The sequence below is a fragment of the Delphinus delphis genome, chromosome 11 (genome assembly GCF_949987515.2).
Source record: "Delphinus delphis chromosome 11, mDelDel1.2, whole genome shotgun sequence".
In the NCBI taxonomy this organism is placed as follows: domain Eukaryota; kingdom Metazoa; phylum Chordata; class Mammalia; order Artiodactyla; family Delphinidae; genus Delphinus; species Delphinus delphis.
In genome coordinates, this window is record NC_082693.1 from 17,201,317 (window position 1) to 17,224,909 (window position 23,593).

The 23,593-nt window shown below is 35.0% G+C and overlaps 1 protein-coding gene across 2 annotated transcripts in view; it reads left to right on the forward strand.

Moving 5' to 3' along the window:
- Positions 1-23,593, forward strand: part of LOC132433535 (solute carrier organic anion transporter family member 1B3-like) — a 58,531-nt gene that overhangs the window by 24,578 nt on the left and 10,360 nt on the right. For both annotated transcript variants that reach the window (XM_060024399.1, XM_060024400.1), the window contains 9 exons: positions 78-210; positions 6,622-6,743; positions 7,996-8,142; positions 8,328-8,426; positions 10,746-10,982; positions 14,152-14,316; positions 15,673-15,868; positions 19,258-19,423; positions 21,627-21,811. In XM_060024399.1, coding sequence (XP_059880382.1) covers positions 78-210; positions 6,622-6,743; positions 7,996-8,142; positions 8,328-8,426; positions 10,746-10,982; positions 14,152-14,316; positions 15,673-15,868; positions 19,258-19,423; positions 21,627-21,811 — 1,450 coding nt within the window. The remainder of the gene's footprint in view (positions 1-77; positions 211-6,621; positions 6,744-7,995; positions 8,143-8,327; positions 8,427-10,745; positions 10,983-14,151; positions 14,317-15,672; positions 15,869-19,257; positions 19,424-21,626; positions 21,812-23,593) is intronic.

The window sequence follows — 23,593 nt, forward strand, 5'->3', positions numbered from 1 at the left end:
TCTACTGGACACAAAATTGGACTCAGTCACTGTTTGCTATAATCAATCATATCAAAATAATTTTGTTTTCTTTCTAGGAAATTTGCTTGTGATTTTATTTGTGAGTTACTTTGGAGCCAAATTACACAGACCAAAACTAATCGGAATTGGTTGCTTCGTTATGGGAATTGGAAGTATTTTGACTGCTTTACCTCATTTCTTCATGGGATAGTAAGTGGCTCTATGCCATCAGTGATCATTTCCTTGTAAATTAATGGTAGAATTTTATTTTTTTTCTTTTAAATAAGCAGTCCCCTTTTGAGAAGAATATCCACTAAGTGTGTGTAGAAATGGAGTATATTTTCTATGTAATAATTAAATTGTTTTATCTACCATGACTCTCATTGATATTAAAATATGAATAGCAATAAATGAGTAGTTTCACAGAAAATAAATAAGCTTTTTAGTATGATATGTATTTCATGTCTTTGCCTACAAGATTTTGATAATATTTAATAAGTCTTTGTTACCAAACTCAGGTCCAGCTGCTCACCACTCGAAAATCAATACCTGAGAGGCAATTGTTGGTAGAAAGGCAAGTTGCTTTTAATCAGAATGCCAACAATCTAGGGAGAAGGTGGACTCATGTCCCCCCAAACCAACTCCCATGATTCTGTTTGGCTATAAAAGTTTTTAAAGGGAAAAGGGAAGTAATGTCAGTTAATCATTGAGATAGAGGGTCAAAGTCGTCACCATCCCCCACTGTGTGCAGGCTTGTTGGCTTCTTGTGATTTTTCTTTAGATGCTATCTTGTTCACATAGTTTGTTCATGAGATTACTGAAGGGAAAGCTAGGGAAGAGATCTGGTCATCTGTTAATTACTCATTCTTCATTTCTACTTTGATCTACAGAAAGAACCAACAGGTTAGGCAAGGTATTGTGTGATCAAAAGATTTGAAAGGTGTACTTGGGTTGGTGATGAGTAGAGTATGGGGCGCCTGATTTAAATGTTAGTTACAATGTAGTTTTGCTAAAGTGACAGGACAAAGGGGCCTCCTGCAGAACCTCTTTCCTGCCAAAAGCTGCTTACAACTTCACCACTCAACTCACTGCGGTATGGGTTTTCCCACTACCATCTCCACTGAGACTTCTTCCTAAGTCACTGTATAGTTTTAATTAGAGTCAGATACTAATGACAGGAAACCAAAAATAGTGATGGCTTAAATAAGAGCTTATTTTTTACATAAAAAATTTAGCCAACCCAGCCCTTGACTGGCCTTGACTTCACGGTCTAAATTGTGGCAATGTTGTTCCTTGCAACAGGATAGAAGGGAAGAAGAATAAGAAGAAACAGAAGGCACACAGGCTGAGACTTAAGAAATATTTTCAGAAGCATAACCCTTCTACCAACTTCACATTAGCCAGAACTTTGTTACACCTCACATTCAGATAGAAAGTCATTGGGAAAAATAGACCTTACTTCAGGTGTCCCCTTCCCAGCTAAAGATCCCAGGTTCTGTTACCATAGAAGGAAAGAAAAATGGATATTGAGAGCCAATGAGCAGTTTCTGCTAAAGATATCAATTACTTACTCATTATCAACGCCAACAGCCATGCCTTTTGGTTACTATATTAATTACTCTATTTGACCCTCATAAGTTCTTTCTTCTTCCTGGTGCTGTTCCTTCTTATTTTCATCATCTTACTCTCTCTTGATTTATTTCCTCCTTTTGGCTTCTCCATCATGCCCATCTTTTCCTTCTGCTACTGACACCGTAAGGTCAGTGTTGCCTAAGCTCCCTCTTCAATCTTCTTCACTTTTCATTCTACATGATTTGTGTGGAGTACATGCATTAAATGCAACTATCACTGTACACAGTGAGTTTATCTTATACTCAAGATCTATATAACCAACCACCTCATGGGTATCTCCAACCTAACATCCTACAAACATTTTGCATCCATATATTCAGAACAGAATTCATCCCTGTGCCATCATCAGCTCAGATTTTTCACATTCACTCTTTCAGCAATGATTCATTTAGCCACAGAGGAACTCAAACTAAAGTCAAGGGTCTCATCCTAGACTTATTCTTTACTTCAATACACATGACCAGTGGTCACCAAATCTTGCTTATTCTGCCTGCTATCTGTCATAGTTGTTGCCCTTAACCTGATAGAGGATTCTATCATCTCTGGCCTGGACTTTTTGCCTCCCAACTCCACTTCATTCTAACTCATATTCTATACTACAGTATTGATTTAAAAAATAAGAATCTAATTTTTTTACTACCACTTAAAACTCCCAATATCCTAGAGCAGTATTTTTCTTTATTTTTGATATTTATTTATTTTGGCTGCACCAGGTCTTACTTGCGGCATGTGGACTTCTTAGCTGCAGCATGCAGGATCTAGTTCCCCAACAGGGGTTAAACCCAGGCCACCTGTCCTGGGAGCTCAGACTCTGACCCACTGGACCACCAGGGAAGTCCCGTATCCTAGAGCAGGATTTTTCAAACTTCAGATCCTGAACCACTCATGGACCAATAAATCAATTAAGATTATTAAGAACAACAATTTTTTAATAGGATAGGATAGGATAGAATAGAATAGAAGAAAACACAATGAGAGTGGGGATAAATATTATTCTGTGAAACTTTTGTTTTGGTTGAACATAAATTTGTGTGTGTGTGGATATCCATGTATTGTGATTGTGATGCAAAATATATTTCTCATTGTTAGTAACAAAGTATTGAAAGCCTTTTGCCTATGAATTACTATCTAGGTTCATTTGCATATCTAAGCTCATTTGCATATACAGGTCACTCACTGATTTGGTCCTTGACTATCTTCCTAGCTTCATTTTACACTGCTTCCCATGACTGAGGACCACACTCTAGGCCTACAGTTTGCCAAATGTGCCATAATATGTCATAGCTTTGTTCATAGTGTTTCTACAGCTTTGAATGACTTTCTTTGTCTATTAAACTATCCATCTTCAAGACACATCTCATATGGAATCCTCACTGTGAAGTCTTCTCTAATCCACACCTTTCCAAACCCGCAAGCCAAGCTGATAATCCCTTTTTCCTTTACGAAATCTCAGGACCTGGTATATTAACCTTATCATATCTTTGATTGTATATGTTTACCTTAGGGGGTGTAAGATGTTTTAAGTAAAAAAAACAGTGTGTTTTATTTCTAGTGATTTGGAGCTGAGCATAATGCCTGGCATAGAGTAAGTTGCCCTCAGACTTCACAGGGTACCTCAGTATTTTTAATTTATATATTTTATTGAAGTATAATGGACAAATTATATTAGTATCAGGTGTACAACATAGTGATTCATTATTTTTATAGATTATACTCCATTTATAGTTATAAAATTTTGGCTATATTCCCTGTGCTGTACATCTTTGTATCTTATTTCTTTTTTTAACATCTTTATTGGAATATAATTGCTTTACAATGGGATGTTAGTTTCTGCTTTATAACAAAGTGAAGCAGCTATACATATACATATATCCCCATATCTCCTGTCTCTTGTGTTTCCCTCTCACCCTCCCTATCCCACTCCACTAGGTGGTCACAAAGCACCGAGCTGATCTCCCTGTGCTATGCGGCTGCTTCCCACTACCTATCTATTTTACATTTGGTAGGGTATATATGTCCATGCCACTCTCTCACTTCGTCCCAGCTTACCCTTCCCCCTCTCTGTGTCCTCAAGTCCATTCTCTATGTCTGCGTTTTTATTCCTGTCCTGCCCCTAGGTTCTTCAGAACTTTTTTTTAGATTCCATATACATGTGTTAACATACAGTATTTGTTTTTCTCTTTCTGACTTACTTCACTTTGTATGACAGACTCTAGGTCCATCCACCTCACTACAAATAACTCAATTTTGTTTCTTTTTATGGCTGAGTAGTATTCCATTGTATATATGTGCCACATCTTCTTTATCCATTCATCTGTTGATGGACACGTAGGTTGCATCCATATCCTGATTATTGTAAATAGAGCTGCAATGAACATTTTGGTACATGACTCTTTTTCAGTTATGGTTTTCTCAGGGTATATGCCCAGTAGTGGGATTGCTGGGTCATATGGTAGTTCTATTTTTAGCTTTTTAAGGAACCTCCATACTGTTCTCCATAGTGGCTATATCAATTTACATTCCCACCAACAGTGCAAGAGGGTTCCCTTTTCTCTACACCCTCTCCAACATTTATTGTTGGTAGATATTTTGATGATGGCCATTCTGACTGGAGTGAGGTGATACCTCATTGTAGTTTTGATTTGCATTTCTCTAATGATTAGTGATGTTGAGCATTCTTTCATGTGTTTGTTGGCAATCTGTATATCTTATTTGGAGAAATGTCCGTTTAGGTCTCAGCCTACTTCTGGATTCGGATGCTTTTTTCACATTGAGTTGCATGAGCTGCTTGTAAATTTTGGAGATTAATCCTTTGTCAGTTGCTTCATTTGCAAATATTTTCTCCCATTCTGAGGGTTGTCTTTTCGTCTTGTTTATGGTTTCCTTTTCTGTGCAAAAGTTTTTAAGTTTCATTAGGTGCTATTTGCTTATTTTTGTTTTTATTTCCATTTCTCTAGGAGGTGGGTCCAAAAGGATCTTGCTGTGATTTATGTCCTAGAGTGTTCTGCCTATGTTTTCCTCTAAGAGTTTTATAGTGTCTGGCCTTACATTTAGGTGTGTAATCCATTTTGAGTTTATTTTTGTGAATGGTGTTAGGGAGTGTTCTAATTTCATTCTTTTACATGTAGCTGTCCAGTTATTCCAGCATGACTTATTGAAGAGGCTGTCTTTTCTCCGTTGTATATTCTTGCCTCCTTTATCAAAAATAAGGTGACCATATGTGCATGGGTTTATCTCTGGGCTCTCTATCCTGTTCCTTTGATCTATATTTCTGTTTTTGTGCCAGTACCATACTGTCTTGATTACTGTAGTTTGTAGTATAGGAGCCTGATTCCTCCAGCTCCCTTTTTCTTTCTCAAGATTGCTTTGGCTATTCAGTGTCTTTTGTGTTTCCATACAAATTGTGAATTTTTTTATTCTAGTACTGTGAAAAATGCCATTGGTAATTTGAATAGGATTGCATTGAATCTGTAGATTACTTTGGTAGTATAGTCATTTTCACAGTGTTGATTCTTCCAATCCAAGAACATAGTATATCTCTCCATCTGTATCATCTTTAATTTCTTTCATCAGTGTCTTATAGTTTTCTGCATGCACATCTTTTGTCTCCTTAGGTAGATTTATTCCTAGGTATTTTATTCTTTTTGCTGCAATGGTAAATGGGAGTGTTTCCTTAATTTCTCTTTCAGATTTTTCATCATTAGTGTATAGGAATGCAAGAGATTTCTGTGCATTAATTTTGCATCCTGCAACTTTACCAGATTCATTGATTAGCTCTAGTAGTTTTCTGGTAGCATCTTTAGGATTCTCTATGTTTAGTATCATGCATCTGCAAACAGTGACAGCTTTACTTCTTCTTTTCTGATTTGGATTCCTTTTATTTCTTTTTCTTCTCTAATGGCTGTGGCTAAAACTGTGCTCTCTTCCATGGCTCCGAAGCTTCCCTCCCACCCTCTGTCTCTGCCAGTGAAGGGGCTTCCTAGTGTGTGGAAACTTTTCCTCCTTCACCAGTATTTCCCAGAGGTGCATGTCCTGTCCCTATTCTTTTGTCTCTGTTTTTCTTTTTTATTTTGCCCTACGCAGGTACGTGGGGAGTTTCTTGCCTTTTGGGAAGTCTGAGGTCTTCTGCCAGTGTTCAGTAGGTGTTCTGTAGGAGTTGTTCCACATGTAGTTGTTTTTCTGATGTACCTGTGGGGAGGAAGGTGATCTCCGCATCTTACTCCTCCATCATCTTGAAGGTCTCCTTCCTTATTTTATACCTAGTAGTTTGTACCTCTTAACTGCCCTTACCCTATATTCCCCCCTTCCCCCATTCCTCTTCTCACCGGTAACCACTAGTTTGTTCTCTGTACCTGTGAGTCTGTTTGTGTTTTGTTATATTTGTTCTCTTTTTTTTTTTTTAGATTTCACATGTAAGTGAAAATATACAGTATTTGTCTTTCTCTGCCTGACTTATTTTACTAAGCTTAATACCTTTCGGTCCATTCATGTATTTTTAAATATCAGCATTTGTCCCTATTCTAGGTCCATTCTATTGTTCCTATTAAGTGCTTCCTTATCAAATTCAAATGGATTAGAACTTTTTAAACTAAGTTTTGAAGAGTCAGGCATATGACTGTGTGTGATTATAAATTGATTTTGAAATTTTAGATTGTAACCATCTTTGAAGATAATTCAAAAGATTGATAAATACAGTTAGCAGTTTTTTAAAAGCATGAAACCAAGATATTTCATATGTTGCCCAGAATATAAGCACTGCTAGGATGAGAGCAACATGGTACTCCACCTTGCCTGGGGAGTACTGCATTATATTTCTTAGCGAACACTCCCATTTCACTGTTACCCATCACGACTCCTAAAATATAAGCTGGGAAACTGACAGAGTATCCTGATAATTTGGAGAAGAGAATGGTGCAAATAAAGGGGAAGATTCCGCTGTATTTCTGGGAAAAGTGAAAATGCTCAGTAAATATAGTGATATTCTTACAGTTACAGGTATTCTAAAGACACCCCTATTAATCCATCAGAGAATTCAACATCAAGCTTATCAACTTGTTTGATTAATCAAAATTTGTTACTCAATAGAACATCACTGGAGATAGTGGGAAAAGGTAAGAATTGAACTGGCACTAGTGAATATTAGTGTCACTAATAAATATTCTAAATTTAACAATTTAATTACGTCATTAAAAAACGATTGTGGGGGCTTCCCTGGTGGCACAGTGGTTGAGAGTCTGCCTGCCGATGGAGGGGACACGGGTTCGTGCCCTGGTCCGGGAGGATCAAACATGACGTGGAGCGGCTGGGCCCGTGAGCCATGGCCGCTGAGCCTGCACGTCTGGAGCCTGTGCTCCGCAACGGGAGAGGCCACAACAGTGAGAGGCCCGCGTACCGTGAAAAAAGAAAAGATTGTGATATCCATTAGCGAAATTGATTTAAAAGACAAATAGGAAAAACATTTGCATCTTATATATGTAAGACAAAAATCGTAGTGTTAATATATATTATATATAAAGACCTTCTAGAAGTAATAAGAAAAGAGGAATATTTTGATATGAAATTGGCAAAGAATATATGCAATTAATATAAAGAAGAGGAAGTGGTATAAATATGTTAAAACAATTTTACTCTTTAAGAAAAATTCAAATTCTTTCACCAATTCAAGATTTTTTACCTATTATAACACAAATCATAAGTTTTAATTATAAATTATAGTACTAGTTAAAGATTTTCCTACCTACTAGATAGGAAAGATTAAAAATAAAAAGAAATGAGGTAGAAGATAAAGGCACATTTTATGTATTATGGGGAGTGTATAAATTTCTCTTTTGGAGGTTAATTTTCAATATGGTAAAGAACAAAAATATGCACAACTGCTTAAATCAGCAATTCTACTTTTATTACTTTATCTTAAGGAAATAATCAGGAATGTGCAGAAGGATTTATTTATCATTATAGCCATGGCATCCCTGTTTAACAGAATGAAAAATTAGAAATATTGTGTGAGTACATAGAAAAAATTGATTAAATAAATGATGAAACTTATTCAGCACACTATTATGCAGTCATTAAAATCCTGATATGAGAACATAAAGAATATTATGCATATTTTTATGTTCAGTAAAAATGTGAAAGATATAAACAAACATTAGAAGTGGTACTCTGTGTGTGGAGGGATGGCAGATAATTTTTACTTGTTTTCTTTGTGCTTTTCTGTATTGTCAAATTTTGTAACGTGACTATAAATCATTTTATAATTAGAAAAAATTCTTAAATGGAATAATTAAATGGTTAAGTTAGTTGACTTTTCAAAAGGAATGCTAAAATTAATGTTTAAGATAAAACACTCTCTTGTCTACGTAGGTTGGGAAAAGGAATCTGGGTCACATATGTGGATATATATTCTATTGGGTAATATGCTTCGTGGAATTGGGGAAACGCCCATAACACCCTTGGGGATTTCTTACATCGATGATTTTGCTAAAGAAGGACATTCTTCTTTTTATTTAGGTAATGTATAGAAAATATTAGATTTTATGGTTACTTTCCCTGGGTGTACCTTGAAATAACAGTGCTCCTAAACTCATTCTTTTACTTTAAAAATTACTTAGAGAAATATATTGTATTACTTTAAAAAACTGAATAAGAACCATGTATTATTGGCATTTGATAAAAATGTTTTGTAATATTTTCAGGTAATTTGTTTGCAGTAACAATGATTGGTCCAATCATTGGCTTTTTACTCGTATCTCTGTTTTCTAAAATGTATGTGGATGTTGGATACGTAGATCTGAGTAAGTACAATCAGAACAAGGTAACATGATAATGCTTTTCAAGTACATGACACCATTCTTTCAAATAACTGAATTCACTCTTTCAGTGGCCCTTTGCTGACTAATTGTCAAAAGTTACAAATAGGTAATGTGTTAATAACTAGAATAAAAATAAACTTCAGCTCCTATCTACATCAGGCTTTTACAACTAAGCACAAAATAAGAAAATTTAACAAACTTAAGATTACTTCACCCCAAATAATTGCAGGTCTCTCAATGTGCCTACTAATGTCACTTCCCCACATTTACCCTCTCTCCTGTCTCGATTTGCATAGTTCTAAAGTCTTTTCCAATATGTGGCTCCTCTTCAGAGATGCCTTACTTCACCACCTCCTACTGGCCCCAAGTTAAATGTCCCTATTAATCACCAAGAGCATGCCTTTATTGTAGCCTTTGTCACAATAAGCCATAAATATTTGTGCCACTGATCTTCCATCTCTTTTAGAACATAACAGTATGATATCTGTCTTAACATACAAGTAATTAGTGTTTAGAAATAAACAAATCTGATTTTCTATTTCACCAGGACTACATAGAGTAGACATCACAGCAGACCAACAATAACCACAATCTGAAAGTATTTTAATATAAAGCTAAAACGTGGACCTGATGGAATGTGTTATGTCTCCTATTTTGGATGTGTGAATTAGAGTAGGTTCACATTCCAAGTGTTTCTACTCGATCATTTCCAGGTTCATCCTTGTTTTTATCACTAAGCACCCAGAAATAAATGGTTAAAGTCTTTAGGATGATAGATTTGTAACCTCTTTTCTATAGTCAGAAATCACTACTCACAGTATTTAGGTCCATGGTGATCCCATTTCTAGCACTGAACGTCTAGACCTTATTATATCTTCTCTTATTCAGTTATGGGTATGATGTAAACGTATTGTGAAGTACATTTTGGCAAACTCCAATGCCAAAGGAGCCAACGAGATAACATAAGTGAATAAAGAGTGTTCGGTGTGGTGGTTAAACTTGGAAGAATTGTTGGTGGTGAACTGCCCTCTGTACACACCTGAAAGTGCATATACTGCTCAGCCTCAACCTATTCTTTTCATGAAGAAATTTGGATCCAGCATTGACAAAATCTTCTGATTGGTTTTCAAGAAAATCCTGGAATCCAGATTTTCATGTGGAAGTTTTCAATTTTTAAAACAATGTGTGAACAAAAGAAAACACTTTGGCAGGCTATGTCTAGCCAGGTTATGACCTCTAGTTCCTATGTGTACACCAGGGATAGAACACAAAAAATGTTATCAAAATGACACTTCTGATGGATGATGAATAAGTACTTAGCATGTAGATGGAGTCACTGATTTTATCAATCATTTCTGCAGTCTGTCAGAGTTGCTGATTATGGAATAATATGAACATGTAAATCAATTTTAAACTCAGAGCTGTATATATTTGAAAACCACTTCAATAAATAGAATTAATAATTTATTTCTATATATCAAGTCAATGTTTTCTCACATTAAAGAGTTTTCTTATACATCAAAGAGTAACAACACCATTATTGTGCTTCAAACATCTATGGGGTGTGTGTGTGTGTGTGTGTGTGTGTGTGTGTGTGTGTGTGTGTGATGCTTTCTTATTAGAATGTTTATATTTATAAATTTAAATATATACTGAAACTTTATATTTACTGAAACAGCTCATTTATACTTGTTTAGATATAGCACATACATGGCACTCACACAGCTTTAAAGGGAAATATTATTGAAATAAAATGGTTAAATTATCCCTAAAATTTAGAGTCTAAATTTTAAACTCAGATTTTCATTATACGTATATCTTCACCATTATCATCCTCTGTGCTGTCAAGGAGTTGGAAATGCAGGTTCTAGGGGGAAAAAACCCCACTACTGGCTCTGAGAATTTCTTGCGAAGTGCTGTAAATTTCATTAGTTTCTTGACCTCAGGAGATGGTGCCAATAGAAGTTTTCAGACAATGAGTATCATGCTTTCCATAAATGGCCCTTAAATAGTTTGCAGGCTTCAACTGTTCAATGGTGGCTGCTGTTGTCATGTCACCAGAAAAGCCACCAAGTTCAACAATGTCATGACTGACTCCTGGACAACAGCAATTGTAAGATGTCATGACTTACACTTATTTCAAAGATAAAAAGTGTGAAAGAAAGAAAAGAGTGTCTCAGAATTGATGAAACATCATTTACTTTCTTCATCTATGGAGAACAGCAATTACTACAATTATTACCAGAAATTTTTACATTTCAAAATGATTTTTGACTGGCTTCTTCTAATTCTTTATTCTAGGCACTATCAGAATAACTCCTAAGGACTCTCGTTGGGTTGGTGCGTGGTGGCTTGGTTTCCTTGTGGCTGGACTAATATCCATTATTTCTTCTATACCATTCTTTTTCTTGCCCCCAAATTTGGATAAACCAAGGAAAGAAAAAAAAGCTTCAGTATCTTTGCCTGTGCAAAATGAGGAAAAGAGTCAAATGGCTCATTTGACCAAGCAGGGGCAAAATGTTAGTGAAACTGTAGCTGGTAAGTATTTCACATTCACAGTCAATTTGGAATTGTTAATCCCAGTGAAAGGGAGGGGTGAATATTCCAAAACAATAAGTCATACTCAAGTCATCTAAATAAAGTTCGATTTCTTCTTTACTAAATTTGGCTAAATTATTCTAAGTTCCTACTAAAATTTGTGAATATTCTGAACACATATCAACTCTGAAGGGAAGGGGATTAGGCTTGTGATCTTTAGCAGGGAGAAACCAATCAAAGGCTAAAAATATCTGTTATTTGTAAACCAAAGAGTATATATTCATTTCCAAATTACATAGTACAAACTATAAGGATTAAAACGTCTTTCTCTTTCTTCCTTCCTTCCTTCCTTCCTTCTTCCTTCCTTCCTTCCTTCCTTCTTCCTTCCTCCCTCCCTCCCTCCTGTCCTTCCTCCCTCCCTCCCTCTCTTTCCTTTCTCTCTTTCTTTCTCTCTTTCCTTTCTTTCTTTCTCCCTTCCTTCCTTCCTTCCTTTCTTTCTTTCTTTCTCTTTCTTTCTTTCCTTCCTTCCTTTCTTTCCTTCTTGCCTTTCACAAATAGTACCAGGAAGCATACTATGCCCTGGTAATAGAATATTGCCTCTGTTTTCCAAGTATTTACAATATAATGGGGTTGTACCAAAAAATATATAGACAATTGCCATATAGTGCCTATATAAACAATTATGAGTGCCTATAAATTGGGCAACTTAACTATTCTTAGGTGGAGACATGGAGTATGGAGAAGGAAATCAGAGGAAGTTTCTCTCTAGATAGAGTAAGATTATTTTCTTGGTAATTATATAGAAAAAATTGCTTACCTAAATATTAAAAAATGAAGTACAAGCAACAGTAGTAGTTAAGGTTATTGTAGTCAGTCATGTGAATAAGAGCCCTCCATCATTTGATAGTGCCCTTCCTTTCAAACATAAGCCCTGAGGGCTAATGGAGAACAATTTAGGAGCAGTAATTTGGGGAACGATCCAGTGGCAGTCAGAGCAAGATAGTGGAAATGATGTTAATAGTGCAGTTTTCAGACCGCACAGAAATGGCAGAATAGTAAGAGTCAAAGCAGAGCAATGCCTGAACCCTTGACAACCTTTTCAAGTTGAAGTTGAAGTGACATTAGAGCTTGTCAGGTGGAGCCCAATTTCTCCCTCTCATCAGTTCTTCCCCTCACTCCTTTTATTGTTACTTTCTCCTCTCCATCACTCTAATCCGAACGTAATGGTGTGACTTGTATTGACTCATGAGAGAAGACTTAAATTTTCTGTCACATTGGTAGCTTAAATTGGCCATGATGGGAGAAGTTACCACCATTTATTACCGAAATTGGGAAATACTCAAATCAATGTTGTTTTCCCAAGAATCAGTTGTTAAACATTTACCAGCACACCACTGATTTAGGAGTCTTTGAAATTTAACATGCACACTAAAAATACCATTCCAATAAATTTTCATTTGCTATGCTATTTTCACACTGCAGTAAATTAAATCCGTAAAAAGTAGTGGATTATCTAAAAATAAGGAACGTGGTGACTGTGAGCCTCCCCAAAATGGAGAGGATAATGAAGATGCAAAATAGGGCAATTGTAAACATCATCTGTGTTATCAACTGTGTTTGTAAGATAGTGACCAAAATAAGATAGTAAAGAGGTTCTTAATTATGTGCTATTAGGAATGGATGAAATAACTAAGAACATTTAGTCAGAAAATAATATATCTAATTTGAATAGAAACAAGACTAGTTGGTTAGAAAGAAATAAAGATATCAGTTCATTACCAAAAAAAATTGTGAACAAGGAGAATTGTCCAAAAATGAGCAATTTCTTTCTGAGATAGTCAGCTTAATGAGTTGTTTATTGATCTGTTTATTGAGGATATATAGTGGATCATGATTGTGTAGAAGTTCAGATGACATCCACGTTCTCACTCACCTCAAAAATTAAATGATTTGGTGAGCCCATATACCCCATTTCTTTTGATCAAACATCACAACTCACTTAGAATGCCTCACAAGTCAATTGTCCTTCCTGATTGGAGAGTCCCATAGAGAGAAGTTTAGCATTTTGACCTAACAATTTAAAATGTTATTTATTCCTGCTATACCTTTCCTTACATCTTCTTTTTTCTCCTTCTATGCCCTTTGCCCTAATCTTTTTTCTTGTTATTATAAGCAGATGAAACTATTTCTTAGTTACCATTGGATAGAAGTTTTGGTTCTAACCATATCTAATGGAAACCTTTAGAGATCTACAGCACAAGATCTTTCAAAGTCCACACCATCCAAAACTCAGTAACCATATCTGGTTCTGTCTTGCTAGACTCTGATACTTCCCACTGTTTTTCTAAGTGGTTTCTTCCACTTTTAACTCCCATTACAGCTGGTTAACCTGGTGATCATAGACCCAAATTACATAATTCTTGCTAGGTACGGAAGTTACGGATTTGTTACACACCTGTTTGTAGGCATGGGTTTTTTGCCCTACTGTTGTCATAATGTCACTTGAGACACAATATGTCGTTAAGAAAGCTGATGGATAATACTGCCAGATTTACTGAGGCAGTATTTTATGGTAGAAAAGCTATATACCAGGAAACAAGAGATCTGAATCCTGGTACTAAATTGACCTTTATGATTTTTGAACCTTAGTCTTCTTATTTCTGTGAGCTTTGGATTATACTATCTTTAAGATAAATTTCCAGTTAATAATTATATTATTAATATAATGATTATATTATTAAGTGCTAATAAAAAAGAGACATGGCATTTCATTCACTTTTGTTTCTTGAGTGCCTTATTGCCTAGTACCCAATTAAAAACCAAACGTTTGCTAAATGAATGAATAAATGAACTAATGATGTATACAGTTGTATGGTAGAATGCTAAGAATAACCAAATACGAGGCGAACAAAGCACTGACTAAAACAGCATGTATGTTTGATCCCGTTTTGGAGTAAAATGAACTAATTAAATAAATATTAATGCACATATGGAAAAAATTGAAAGAATTTTTTTAAAAAACTGTTAGTAGGATTGCAGGGTATTCTGACTTTCTGTGCTATATATTTATGGAATTTTAAATCTTATATAAATTATATTTACAAGATTAAGATATTAATATATATGTAAGCTGCATTATAATATTTTCTTTCTTTTTATGTTTTTATAGGTTTTTTCCAGTCCTTGAAAAGCATCCTTACCAATCCCCTGTATGTTATAACATTAGTTTTGACACTGCTACAAGCCAGCAGCCATATTGGAATTATTACTTATGTCTTCAAATATGTAGAACAGCAGTATGGCCAGTCAGCATCTGAGACTAGCATTTTGTTTGGTAAGACCTGTTTATGTTTGCTTGATAAATGCTATGCTACTGAGTCACTGAGCTCCAAGTGACATTTTGTTGTGAAGGCAATTTCACATTTTATTAAATATAATTTTCATTTATTTTTTTCAAATTTTATCAGATCGATGGGTCTTGTGATATCATCATTGTTCTGCATTTGAAGTTACAGCTCATGTTATTTTTGAGGAGATGAATTCCTGAAGGAAAAGTGACATGTGAATGGAACATATAGATATGATATCTGTATAACTGGATCTTATAATCTAGTGCTGAGCTTCTGAGGCAAATCCTTTTGTAATGTAATTATTATACTTCTATCCTTCATGGACTTTGAATCAGGACCCAGATACTTACAAAAAATAGGACATTGATGTTTCCAGGAGAAAAATCAATTTAAACACATCATTGGTATCTATATAATTCAATACAAATCTCATATTTTAGAGAGGTTTTTTTGCTGCAGTATCTGTTTCCAATGACACAAGGAGACTTCTTTATGAAGGAAAGGTTTTCTCATATTATTCTTTCTCTACCCCCTGTATAATATAAGATTCTTAAGAGCAGTAGAATACCCAGTACATGGCCCAGCACATTGTAGAAACCCAATATTTGATAAGTTAAGCTGAATTTATCAAGTGATATATGAATAGGTCATAAGTAAACAAGAAAAATATAATTCTGTAGGATGTGCTTATTGAACTTAAGATAAAAGTTAAAATTGTAAATTTAACTCCTAATAAAGTTCTCAGCCTAAATTTTTTGTTAGAGGGATCTTCATCTTTAATCAATCTTGGAAGACAATGAAATGGAAAAGTTATAAGAGGAATCAACTATTTTTAACATCACATATAGACCTGTTTATCATCTTAGGGCATGTGTGTGTTTAGATGAATGAAGAAGAGATATTAATTTAAGTGTTCAATTCTAAACTACTGGGCAAATTTGTAGTAAGTTTTTAAGGATGGGAACTCTTCATTTTAAGGAAATGCAAAGGATTTTAGATGGTAGGATAAAAGTCTCAGAGTCAGGAAGATGATATTTTGTTGTTGTTGTTTTCCGGGAGGGGACAAAAAGCACCTTATAAAAACCATATGTTCAGACATACAGATATTCTTAGTCACTGACTTTTGCTACTGAGGAAACTAAAACTTCAGCATTGGCAGGAAGAAATTATTTTTATCTCCCCCACATGGTGCACTGACCCTCTACCTCCATCCTGGACTGCCAGCCTTCTATTTAAGAAGTAACAAGATAGGATGATTTTGGTTGATATACAGTGTTTCATGTGTAAAGACATTCAGAATAACCATATTTATATAATTACATTTTTTCTCTTACTTCTAGGATTCATAACCATACCAACTTTTGCATCTGGAGTGTTTACAGGAGGATATATCATTAAAAAATTCAAATTTACCTTGGTTGGAATTGCGAAATTTTCATTTTGTAGCCATATGTTGTCCTTCCTATTTCACCTATTAAATTTTGCGCTAATCTGTGAAAACAAATCAGTTGCTGGACTAACCTTGACTTATGATGGGTTTGTATATATATATCAATATACCAATAGCACAATATATAAACCATCTAATGTAAAAGAAAGTAAGGCAAACAAGGCAGATGGCAATTTTACTAAACTTTTAACTCAGAGAAATTTCAATTTACAAATTCTTAAAATGTTCATTTCTTAAGATCTCAAAAAGTTCTTTTTTTTCCTTCCTTAAAGAAAAGCCATATAGTTTGTAATAGTAATAGTTATTATTTATGGGTGCTTACAATGAGTGATGGGTACTTTTATCCCCATTTTATAGATAAGGAAAGCAAGGCTTAGAAAGATACACAGATTACATATCTAACAATGTTAAGATTCTGACTCAGATTTGAAGGTTTTGACTCCAAAACTCTTAATCCTAACCACTATGATCTTGGGTGAATCATAAGAGAAATATAAATGACATTTTCCAAAAGTGACTGAACAATCTTTATCTGCAGTTAATTTTGATGTTTAACAATTATCTTTATAAGAAAACCAGTACACTGCACTCAATTCTCCTTTTTTGCAAGCTAATTCTGTTTCTTCTGGTATTGTCTTCATTAGCAGTAGAATTGATAAATACTCTATACATAATGGCATATTAGACCTAGAAAGCTTTTACTTTTCATTATTATCACGCATTGTGCAGTATACCTAGTACTACAGTCTCTACCCCAAATCAAGGGCAAGATTCCTGTGCAGATTTCTCATCATCTCCTGAATATAGCCAACAATTTAAGTTTAGGAATGTTCACGTTCAAGCAACAAGCAAAGATCCTTGGATCACAGTTTAGTAACCAGACTCCTTAGCACTGCTTATTGTTGGCTTTGGGCTTTGAAACTCTGGGTCTTATGAGGTGTCAATTTGAACCTGTCGAATCTTCCCACATTTGCTTACCTAAACATCATCCTATTCTTGGAGGCTTGCCAACTTAATCTTGAATTATCTCCCCATTCCCTCCTAATCCTGTTTGTTGTTGAATATTCCTATTGACCACCACTCACTCTGGTATATCAAAATACAGAGTACCTAGAACATTGAACTTTAGAGGGAAGAGAATCCTGGAGATTATGCAGCCCGACCCTCTAATATCCTCTTCCTTTGTTAGTTGAGACCCTGAGAAACTGTGGCTTGTTTGAAGTCATACAGTGACTCCAGAACGATGCTACTTCACAGCACAAGCATACAGGCTTTAACCTAAAGCCAGTTCCCTGAAACAAGCACAGTAACTGTGCTATCTATTCAAAAGAAGGCAGCTAGAGTTCTATGGGCTTTTTTCATTCAATAAAATTTCACTGAGTGCCTCCTTAAAGGTCAAAAAATTTATAGGATACCTCAGTGCCCTCATGGAACTCATAGTCTAAGTGATGGCTATTAACAGAATCAATATATTTAGCATTTATGAAATGTTAGTCACTGGGGTAAGTTTTTAGAGAATGAATTACTGTAGAGGTTCTCAGAATGTGGTCTGAGAATCTACAGGGGTCCCTGAGACTTTTGCAGATGGTCAACAAATTCTAAACTATTTTTATATTAATACCAAGATAGTATTTTTCTTTTTCATTCTCATTTTCTAATGAGTATATAGTGATATTTTTTTTTCATTTTTATTTTATATTGGAGCATAGTTGAGTAACAATGTCGTGTTAGTTTCAGGTGTACAGCAAAGTGATTTAGTTATACATATATATGTATTTATTCTTTTTCAAATTCTTTTCCCATTTAGGTTATTACAGAGTATTGAACAGACTTCCCTGTGCTTGTACAGAGATATTTTCTAAGGCTACAAGATATGTGATGATAATATCAGCCTGTTGGCTAAGGATGTGTGTGCTTGCACATTCTCATGTACTAAATTTTTCTTATTATTAATCTCTAGTAGAGTATGTATGTCAATAAGTAGAACCCACTTGAACAAAAAACCCTTGGGGTCCTCAGTACTTTTCAAGAATTGACAGGCTGCTGGAAACAGAAAGTTTGAGAACAGCTAAATTAACTTTTTTCCAAAAAAATTCTATGAGGATTTATGACTTACAAATGGCAAATCTAATTTTAGAAAGAGTAGTCACATTGCTGTGAAGTGGCAGACCTAATGTGAACACAGGACTGTCTGATTGCAATGTCCGGACTGAGTCATTAATCATTATGATAAATCACTCCCTGTGCATCGTGTGTCCCCAAGCAGGATTAGGTATTAGATGCTTTCAGTAAAATCATTGATTACAGAATTTCTGAATCTACCTTCTTCTTTCTTCATGAAAATTACTTTCTCATTCAAAGATAATTTATCAAGATTTTTACCAAAAAAAAAAAGAATAATTTTAAAAATCTATAAGCAGAAAATTAATTATATGAATAATCCATTTAATAATTTTAGCCATATTATAAGATTATATTTTATAAATACAACGATGTTTCACAGTAAATCATTATAAACTTTGTTATGGTTTCCTTAAAAAAGCATATGAAGTTTTTCTAGTCTTCCTCAACTGATTCTATTATTCTTTTTTTTTTTTTTTTTTTTTTTTGCGGTACGCGGGCCTCTCACTACTGTGGCCTCTCCCGTTGCGGAGCACAGGCTCCGGACGCGCACGCTCAACGGCCATGGCTCACGGGCCCAGCCGCTCCGCGGCATGTGGGATCTTCCCAGACCGGGGCACGAACCCGTGTCCCCTGCATCGGCAGGCGGACTCTCAACCACTGCGCCACCAGGGAAGCCTGATTCTATTATTCTTGATTTTTAAAAATTGATCCTTAAGGATTCTGCTTTGACCACGTTGAATCCTTTCCTTGTGTAGTTAAAATATAGATTTAAAAATTCAAACTAGTTAATTAACATTCACAGATTCATGAGACTTTACAGTGAGCTGGGAAGAACCTTAGTCTAATGCCATTATCCTACTGAATAGAAACCAATTCTTAGAAAACTGAAGGGATTTTTAAGGAATTTTTTGACAGAATCACAAAGACCTCTTGTCTATGTCTTACCTATCCTCTTTGGTTTCTTTTTTATGTTTTATTTTCTCTACATCATAAATCATGTCTGGGTAAAGATAAAGGGTGAAAAAGTTAATAAGCACTAAAAATAAACTTTGCCATTTTGGACAAGCAAAATATTTCTATTTAATTTAAAGACAACCCTTTCCCTTATTTCTCATCTCCTTTTCGTCTCTCCTCCTTCTTTTCCTTTCCCTCCCCTTCTCTTTTTGTCCTCCTCCTTCCTCCCTCTCCCCTCCTCCTCCTGCTTCTTCTTCTCCTTCTTCTTCTTCTCCTTCTCCTTCTCCTTCTTCTCCTTCTCCTTCTCCTTCCTCTTCTCCTTCCTCTTCTCCTTCCTCTTCTTCTTCTTTCTTCTTCTTTTCTCTCTTTCTGATATATGTCTATCATATATTTCCAGAAATAATCCAGTGGCATCTCATATAAATGTACCACTTTCTTATTGCAACTCTGACTGCAATTGTGATCAAAGTCAATGGGAACCACTCTGTGGAGACAATGGAATAACTTACATATCACCTTGTTTAGCAGGATGCAAATCTTCAAGTGGCAGTAAAAAGTCTGTTGTGAGTATTATTTTTTACTTTCTTCTCCTTAATCAAAACTGCAGATTTGATTTAACTTACTTAAACTTTGATAATTACTTACCAAATGTTTCTACAACTAAGGTCACCAGTAAAAAGATAGAAAAAGATTCCCATTATCGCCTGTCATTGTGATGGCTGTGATGTGTAAACAAAGCCTCACATAAAATCCTGCTTGAGACACAAACAGCTACACATCTAGCTACATTTTTCTGTTGCTTGAATTCTCATGAGATTACTCCCACCTTTTCTTCTTGCGTTTATAAGACTATGACCTTTTGAAATTTAAAAACATTTATGATTTCTAGGAAGCACCTCATTTGACTAAAGGATATGATTTCCATTAGGTTGGAAGTACTTTACCCTTCAGATGCTAGGGGAAAATCCTGAGCCAATCCCTTGTCAATCTAGGTGCCTTTTCAGGACAACCATCTATATGCAACCTTGCATATAGATTCTGCAGAGTTTATCTTGAGGCTCAATACCCTTTTGACTTTCCAAGAAATTAATCAAGGCTTCATGCTCACTTGACTGTCCAGTTTTTGGCTTCCAATGTTGATTTTTTTCAAGGTTGGCACTTTTCCTACGCAGGATAACTTAATATTCTGCTTACCTATTGCTAACATCTCCCATAGAAGTGCCACTGTCTTCTTCACTCAAAATATCCCCTTCCATGCAAATTATGAGTTCTCCCCAATCCCCCAAGTAACTTCCAATAGCTGGGCATCAGATATGGTGTTCTCTATTCTACTTCCAATCCACTGAATAACTCACAAAGTTGGGAACCCATTTCCTGGGCCCTTTTCCTATCACCAATATTAGCAATATTATCAGCTATGATCATTGCTCTCTACCACATCCTCCTGTCTTTGATTTTCAAACTTTACCATCATTTTCTTGCCCATAGTCCTACTAACTGAATTAATGAAGGTCACGGAGAACCTTTTGAAGAACCTAGATTCTTTGAAGCTGAGTCATAAATGTGCACAAAAATGGCCCAAAGACTATACTTAAAAACCCATATCTCGTATGCATGGCTATAGTGCCTTTCATTGAGAGTGCCCCGTTTAATCTATGGTCCCACCTTGTCCATGCGTGAAGGGCTGGAAGAGACATGATGTTAGAATCCTAAAGAGAGCTCTATCTACTATGGAGACATCATCTTCTTAATACTTTACCATTTAGGGACCACTGCGGAGTTCTTTTACCAAATTCTTAGTAATAAGTCATCCCTTCTTAATCACTCAAAATAATGCCCTTTGTACTTAAGTTTTGTTTTATTGGCTGATAGGCTTGCTACATAAAGAATTTCTCCATACAATTCTTAGTAAAAAAAAAAAGTAAAGCTTGGTCATCAGATAAGTATGAATTCAAATTCTTCCCCAGTTCCTCCTTCAGTAATTGGTCTTTAGCATTAATGGGTTCAAATTTCCCTTAAACCTTAGTTTAGCCTAGACTCAGAACAGAACTTATTAAAGCCATCTAGCTACATAAACTGCCTGCCAAATTAAATTTCTAAAATCATTTGTTCCTAAATTTTCTCCAGCTGTGTTCTAACCTTTAGGGTATTGTGTTGTGTTGAACCTCTCTGGTAATGGCATCATCTATCCTATAATCTGTCATTATGCAATCAGATGTTGTATTTGCTGGCCAAAGTGGAATTCTAGCATCCATGCCTGGTCCCTTCTGCCCTGGACTTTGCCCCATTCGAATGGGTGGTTCTCGACCCAGGTTTGACCCCTCCAAAACTACTATATTTTCTGGATTCCCTAGGCAATCCTACTCAGGGAGTGTCACTAACACTCTGTAGAGATTGTTAAAGAGAGTAAGTAGGTGTGCTATAGAAAATAAAAGTGAGTGGTAGAGAAATATTTAAACACTTTATATTGATGAGAAAATAATTTACAGAGTTTCAGACATTACTTTTTTTCTATTCTTTCCTAATTTTTAATTTAGGGATGTATGAAAAGTTAATAGTAAATTACATTTTCTTGTCTATAAAGGAATCCAGGAAACTATTTTGCCTTTCAATTCTTAAACAACTGTATTGTTAGAATGTTTTCTTTAAAAACTGTAAATATTTTAGCTTAGATGAGTGAGATGTCTTTAAATATAATAGAATATATTTATAGCCCAGTCATATTTTGTAAATATATTCTGTCATATTTCAAAAACTATTTTTCAGATGTTTCATAACTGTAGTTGTGTGGAAGTAAATGGTTTCCAGAGCAGAAATAACTCAATGAAGTTGGGTGAATGCCCCAAAAATGATCAATGTACAAGAAAATTTTATGTTTATATAGTAGTGCAAATATTTATCTTTTTTTCTTCTGCATTGGGAAGCACCTCAAATATCATGCTGGTTTTTAAGTGAGTATTACTTTTTAAAAGCATTTTTACATAGACTATAAACACACCTAATAATGTGCATATTTTTCCATAATATATTTGGAACCCCAATTCATATTTTGTTACATTTAAATTTTCTAAGAGTGCATTTTCTTAGGATTACTGTGATATTTCACTGCCATGATTAATAATAATTTTGCCTTGACCTTTGCCACTACAAAATCTAGATTCCGTACTTTCTCCTCTTAATGAGAATTTTAAGACAGAGACTGATCGACAACTGCCTCAATGTGAAAGAATCCCCGTTGTGATTCTAAAAGAACTTCTCATTCTGAGATGCCTTATACCCTGTTGGGCCTGTCAGAGTGAATCACCTATTGATTCCATTGAAAAAAAAAAATTGGGGAACCAGATCACATAATATAAACAGTCTATGATATTCCAAAGTTTTTAATCCTAGTTAAAAGAATGGCTTTTGACCTAGTCTCTCAAATACCCTCATAGAGAAAAGAAAAATACATGAGCAATATTCGTTCTTTTCTTCACTGATTAGACAAATATTTAAACCACACTTGGTGAAGAATACTCCATGGTGAATAAAACAGATAAAGTACCTGTTCTCATACAGTTTAGAGTATAACAGGAAAGACTTATGTAAGGCAAATAAGCTTAAAAATAAACACATAATTACAAACTGTCGTTAGTACTACTAAGAAAAAAAGAGTGCTATTAAAGGGAATAAAAAGGAAAAACAAATTTAGGATTGAGGTGAGGAGCTGTGAGGAAGAGGACTCAGAAAATACTTCTCAAAAACAGTGACACAATCTAAAGGTCTAGAGGGTATGTTAAAGTTAGCAAGTGAAGAACTTTACAGGGAGAGGGGCTATATGCCAATGCTTCAAGGCAGGAAAGAACTGATGTGTTTGAGGAGTGAACAGAAGCCAGTTGGTTGGAACATACTGAGTGAGACAGATGGCACAAGGTAAGACTGCAGGGTTAGGAAGGGAGTAGGTAATACAAGGCCCGTTGGTGAAGTTAATCATTCAATCACCTAAAAGTGAAAGCATGTAAAGACTTGCATGTAGGTATTAAAATATATATGTGTAAATATGGTGATCTGGGTTAACCTCTAGTTATACTTTTAAGACATAAGTAGTTAGCAACAGGTTCACGGTCAGCCAACAGCATGACTTAGAAGGGAAAGAAAACAAATATATTAATGTTTTTTAAAATGAGTATAAAGCTATAAACTGAGACTACAGTTGTTTAAATTCCACAATGACCCTTAAATCTTGTCAAATTATTTATACTAATTTATTCCACAGATAAAGCTCTACCTTACCATAAAATACTGTCTACTCAAAAGGAGAAGCTTTCCATATTTGCCAAATTACAGATTCATTAAATTACAAGAAGTTGTCTCAAAACTCCAAATTAGCTTGCATCTCAACAAGTCTTGGCTTCTTAATTTAAAATTTTTCATGAGGAGAACGAGAATTTTAGAGAAAACTGTTACAACATTGATGATAATTTTATCTTAATAAGAAAGTGATAAGATCAACATTACCATTTATCAAAAACATTTATTGATTTCTCACATCAACATTTATTGATTTCTCACATCAACATTATTGATTTCTCTTCGATTTTATTGAAAGAGAACTTTTGTGAGGCAGACTGTGGAATAAAAATATAAACTTCAGTCTATTAATGATTCCCCAATGCTTACATCATAAGGCTATTATTAAAACTAGACTAAGCAGGAGTGTTGATATTTACACATTCAGTATATATGTTAGGCAC